General features: G+C 42.2%; 1 protein-coding gene across 2 annotated transcripts; it reads left to right on the top strand.

The window, feature by feature from the left end:
* The first annotated feature begins 356 nt into the window (after window positions 1–356).
* LOC123122000 (uncharacterized) lies at window positions 357–5170 on the top strand. 2 transcript variants are annotated; one of them, XR_006460006.1, is made up of 5 exons: window positions 357–645; window positions 1426–1529; window positions 3266–4105; window positions 4207–4333; window positions 4416–5170. XR_006460006.1 is itself a non-coding variant. In XM_044542113.1 (5 exons), exons 3-5 carry the CDS (start codon window positions 3809–3811, stop codon window positions 4806–4808), a joined length of 843 nt encoding a protein of 280 aa, XP_044398048.1. In that variant the 5' UTR covers window positions 357–645; window positions 1426–1529; window positions 3266–3808; the 3' UTR covers window positions 4809–5170. The 2 variants fall into 2 exon arrangements, 1 of the variants encoding a protein (XP_044398048.1); XM_044542113.1 differs by having other exon boundaries at window positions 4181–4333.
* The last annotated feature ends 762 nt before the right edge of the window (window positions 5171–5932 follow it).

The raw sequence follows: 5932 nt of genomic DNA on the forward strand, positions 1-5932 counted from the left end.
GTTGGGGTTAGAGATGTCCTGACAAAAAACTTAGTATTTCTTTGTACGAAACCATCATTTGATAGGCTGACATGGTACTAATCCGAAGAAGTACCTTACGTTTTCATGACACATAGAAATACAAAAAATACTAATAGATGAACGCTCGTTGGGAGGGAGCTTTGAACGAATGATCTTAAAGTCGTTGGATCTTGATCAAATGTATGCCTTTTTTTTGAAGAAAAATCTGTCATTTTTTTTAACATGGCAGTTTTCCCCTCCATACATGGCAAGTCCCTCAAACATGCATAATAATTTTATTTATTTTGGCATGGCAACTGAACCGTTCGTTGGCAATTTCTTCCGAGAGAACGTTCGGCAGATAAACGGGTCCTAGAAATATTGGTGGGTGGCACGAGGAGTCCGTGTTTGGTAAGAACCCTAGTCCACCCTTCCGGCTGCGCCGACGCAATTTCCTCCCTCGCCGTGTTCGATTCAAATCGAGAATCCATATTCGCGAGAGCGGGACGCCCCTCGCCGAAAATAGAAATGCATATGTAGAGAGATTTCTCGACCCTAGGTCTCGCCGTATCATGGGGCAGCTGATGCTCAATCGGGTGATGTCGATGCAGCGGGATGGTGGTCGCCTGCAAATCCAACCCCAGAGTAAGTCACCGCCTCGCTGTTATTTTATCTTGACCCCGGTTTTGTGGAGCAGGGCAGGTAAGGTAATTAAGCAGATTCTTTTAGGTTGATCTAACCTGGTGTCTATTGAGCGTAAAATCTTGATTTTTCTTTTTATAGGAAAATTGTTTGAGTAAGCTAGGTTTCTGGTCCTGCTCTCTGTGTCTGTCCCTGTGTGGATTTGTTCACAGAAAGGATCAATTCGGGGACAAACAAACTATTCAGTGTGAAATTATGGTAGCGTAAAAGGATTTTGTGGATCAATTTGGGGAAAGATCTTTTTTGTGTGTGTGGCTCATATGATATGTACCCATGTTGTGAAAATTTGCTATAACGTCAGTATGGCCACTCAAATACAGAGTAAACTTACATTTGATTTGAGAGGCCCCATGTGTCATCCATGCTAAAGTTAGCAGGTGGCTGCCTTGCTTAGTCGGTACGAGGTCTGAGACCATCCTTGGCAACACAACAGAGGGGAACCCAAGATGTTCCTCTGGATTATGTGTTCCCCTGTCTTGTTTTATTTCTTTGAGCACCGTTGACGATATACTTGGGTGGTATTGCAATCTTTATACCAATGTATATGGTCTTTCAAAAGTCTTTTTCTTTAATTGAAAGTTGGGTGTCTAGCTCGAAAAGCATTATTTCTGTTGACTAAAGTTGGACGTGGAAAACTATTTCTGTTTCTGCATGTGCATATGCATGCTTTGCTTTTTTTTTTCTTATGACTTTCCATTTGTAATCATGCATTATGTGTTGCAGATGGACCAGCTGATTCGACGGTTGACAGAAAGGACTCACCCTGCAAAGAAGACCATAATTCCCAAGATGGTAAAGCACAATATCCTCGGCCACATCTTCCAGAGGTACGCCATGAAACGCTGATGATGGGCTATGAGTGCTCTAACTATACTAATTGGTTTTTGGTAAATATTTAGTATGAACATATCCTTAGTGATGCAACCTGCTACAATCCTACTGCATTACTAGCTTTGTTTTCTTTGAACTGCCTGCAGAAAAATGTCTGTCATGAGTGTTAGATCCCCTTCTGTCTTAGTAAGGAGGGGTAGACTTCATAGAGTTACTTATCTTACCAATGGTTTGTTTTTTTCTTGGTGTGGTTTTACGGTCTGGAATCTGGATTCAGTGTCCTGCTGTTTATGCATACTGTACTCTAAATACTCCGGTATGCAGTGCTGAGGGTTGATCGCTGGCTGCGAGGCCTGACGCTAATCCCCTTCACCTCCTTGTTCAACCTCCATAGTTCGGAGGCCCTTCTCCGGTTCCCCCCTTGCCGCCTTGGTCGGGTGTCCTCAGCAAACATGCTGAGAGTGGCTTTGCTCGTGTTGGTAAGGTGTGCTTTTGTCGCTGACGACGTAGTCATCATCTCCTGCTAGATCAGCTGCAGCTCCAAGACTCAATTGTGTTTCTTTTGTTCGATCCAAGTCCTGTGTGCAAAAGTGAAGGACTAAGTTACAATTTTTATTTTCTTTCGGGTCCTCCTATGGGTTGTGATGTAACAAATTTTGACGCGTTATACCAGCTTCGGGGTCCTTCGGGACCCTACACTTTGCTTAGAAAATAAATAAAAAATAACCAACATATTGTTAGCTTCTTCCATGCCTAGCACATGTCGTCCTTGGCAGCTAAAACTCAATCTTCACGATAAAACATCCATGCATATCTACAGAGGCCCCATCCTTACCTTGATACATTTTTTAGTTCAGATGAATAACCATCTTTGTGCCCATGTTTGCTACAGTATGTACCCTGAGTGTCCATATCTACTAATAATTTGGTGTCCGATGTTATTATTTTTATACAACTCCCTCCCATTAAAAGACCAATATTTTGACTGCATTATTTTTCTTAGTCCAGTTCACATTGGGCTCTTTAACGAGTAAATAATCTTGACCCATGGTACTTCGAGCGAAAACACTTCTGATATAAGGTCGATCAGCTGCTCATTTCCTGTAGTGAAATGATATTTTTTATAGAGAAAATTTCCTCTGCGGCGACATAGTTATCTCCATCCTTCTTTGTTTTGCACTTCTATATAACAGAGATTGATGGTAAGACTGTTCCCAGTTGACATGATCACACCAAATTATGTGCGAGTTTAGAACCATGTAAAGTATACCTCTTCATACTACTAGAACTGAGAAGTGTTCAATTTGGAATGATTTGTTTTGGATATGTCGCTATTGTTGGAAGCGCTAGACTGCTAAGGCTACCGCAATCTTTTATCCTGGTGCTAGTGGCTGGTACTCTGTATAAGTAGTGGTTTAATTTGCTATCATTAGGAAGTTAGGTTGTGTCTATGAAGTCGCCTCGCCATATGCCATAAACGTGTGTACGTGCGAGTTTGATGAAATGCAATGGTTTCACTCGTAGTAACTAGATGATACCAACACTATTCGTTTAGAACCAAGACATTTAGGAAAGTAACCAGCCTTTACTCAGCAGTCAGCACAATTGCACGGTATGCCTTTGTATCGCGTTGCAATCATGTGCAAGCAGTTGGGTTAAAATGTTGCTTGACATGGTTTTCTTTATTTCTTTTGTCCATTTGAAATAATTTCTCACATGCTTGTGCATGCAGGATATCTGGTGTCATATACATTCCCTACTGCCAATGCGAGATGCTGCTCGAGCTGCTTGCGTATCTCATGCATTTAAACGTTCTTGGAGACGCTATCCTAACCTTGCTTTCGATATGATAACATTGGGCATAGATATAGAATCATGTGGAGAGGATGAAATAGCAAGGAATTTTACCAGCAAAGTTGACCACATTTTGAAAAACCGCCCATGCATTGCCACCAAGACCCTCGAGATTGTTTTCTGTTACTACAATGTCAACGTCTGTAACATTGATAGCTAGTTTCAGACTGCTGTTACACCGGGGATTGAAGAACTCACTGTGGAACTATCTTCAAACTCAGGAACATATTACAACTTTCCGTGGTCACTTTTGGCTAATGAGAGTGGAAACTCGATTCGGTATCTAAATCTTGCCCGTTGTGCTTTCTCTCCGACTGGCGGGTTGTGCTTTAAAAGCTTGTCAAGACTCGAGCTAAGCGACGTTCATATCACGGGGGACCAGTTGGGATCGCTTCTTCAAAATTCTTTTGCTTTGCAACGGATGCAACTCAAGTGTTGCAATAAGATAATTTGCTTGAAGATACCGTTTCATCTACAACAGCTCAGATATCTGGACGTGTTTGACGGCGGCAGCTTGCTGCGGGTTATAGAGGTAGAAGCTCCAAACCTCTCTAATTTCCAGTTTATGGGTCATCGCCAAGTACAACTATCGCTTGCAGTAGGATTGCAATTCAAGAAGTTCGACCTGTCCTTTCCTGGTGCTGTCAGCTATGTTTGTTCTGCTTTTCCGCCCAGCTTGCGATATGTTGAAGCTCTTTCCCTAGGTTCATGGCGTGAGGTATACGCTAAATCTTTAGTTATCTTTTGACTGTTGATATGCATAGCATGAGTGATCTGAAATATCTTTGCGCGGATGATTGATACACCGGTTCTACCTAGCAAATTCTTACATCTCAAGCACTTGAGTGTTGATCTTCAAGCAATGACATTTCCCCCAACCTACGACTACTGTTCTTTGATATCCCTTCTTGATGCTTCTCCTTCCTTGGAGACCCTTGTCATGAACGTAAGTCACTGTCCATCTTGCAAGGATATTTAGTTACAATGATGGAACTATTAATCCAACCATATTGGCCTGTCGTCTTCAGGTTTTGCAGAAAAAGATGTTGCACGAATCAATCGTGGGAGATACATCACATTTGAGGCAGATGCCAGGACACCGCCATGATAGCCTCAAAACAGTGAAGATCATTGGTTTCTCCTCTGCGAAAAGCTTAGTAGAGCTAACATGCCATATCATTGAGAATACAACGTCACTTGAGGGCCTTACATTGGACACCACAAGAGGACATCCTTCGTATAGCTGTTTAACCAACAATATTGGAAAGTGCATGCTGTTGCGCGGGGATTTTATGGTGGAAGTTCGTAAAGCGCTCTTGGCTATCAGGACATATGTTGAGCCAAAAGTTCCTTCCAGAGTCAAGCTAAATGTTGTGGAGCCTTGCCGCCGATGCCATGATCAACCATTGATCATATGTTGAACTTCATATGCAAGTTATCATAAGTACCCTATGATTCCTGTGTAAGTTAAACTAGAACGTCGAGGAACCTTGCTGCTGCTGCTACCCGGGTTATACACCCCAAACCCAATGTTTAACGTGAGGCTCGTGTGTTGCCATGTAAGTAGACCTCCTGCCACTGCAATGTTTCTAGGTGTAGGAGCAAGCAAAGTATAACTGGAATGGACAGAAAATTGTTGATCCGTAAACGATGTACTCCCAGTATCCAGTAGAGCCACTGCTCTTTTTCCATTGAGATAGATGACCACAGTGGGTGTGGCAGGGGAGCACCACTGATGGCTTGGGCAGAAATGAACATCACATTTTCTGTGTTGTTCCCTGTATTTCAGGTTCTTCAGTGTCCGTTTGCTGTTGGCCAGTATGATCTTCCTGCATGATATGAATATTTGGTACCAATTTGCTCTAGTGGCTTTGAACCCATTTATCACAACATCTCCAACATTCTCCCACTTTTCTAGTTTTATGAAACTTAACACATTTGGCAGCTCTAATTGTTTCAAAGGTTGTTGTTGTTGGACAGGCATATGAACATGAACATATCTCTGAGGCACAACATTGTTTGGTTTCTTATAGAAGTTTGTGCAAGGGACACGGGCCTTATTTCGGGGACAAGGCTTAGTATCCCTTGCTATCCAAATAAGCATCAGTCAGGTCTAACTTGGTGCTTTATGCCCTCTCTGAGTCCATTGACATAGCACCTAACAACCGAAGCTTCAGATAGTTCAGGATTTCATCCTGGACATCAGCCATCAGTCCTTCAATTTTTGGGTATATTCCTGGACTGTCTGATTATTCTGTTTAACTGTATCGAACCTCTCTCGTAGGTCATATATACTCCCTCCGTTCCTAAATATAAGTCATTTTAGATATTTCACTACGGACTACATACGGAGCAAAATGAGTGAATCTACACTCTAAAGTATGTCTATATACATCCGTATGTAGTCCGTAGTGGAATCTCTAAAAAGACTTATATTTTGGAATGGAGGGAGTAAGAGCCATGAGAGGAAAACCTTTTTGTCAGCTCAGAACAGAATTCAGTCCATGACAACAGTTTCTCTAACAGTCCTGACCTTCTTAAACAC

The sequence above is a fragment of the Triticum aestivum genome, chromosome 5D (genome assembly GCF_018294505.1).
Source record: "Triticum aestivum cultivar Chinese Spring chromosome 5D, IWGSC CS RefSeq v2.1, whole genome shotgun sequence".
Lineage (NCBI taxonomy): Eukaryota > Viridiplantae > Streptophyta > Magnoliopsida > Poales > Poaceae > Triticum > Triticum aestivum.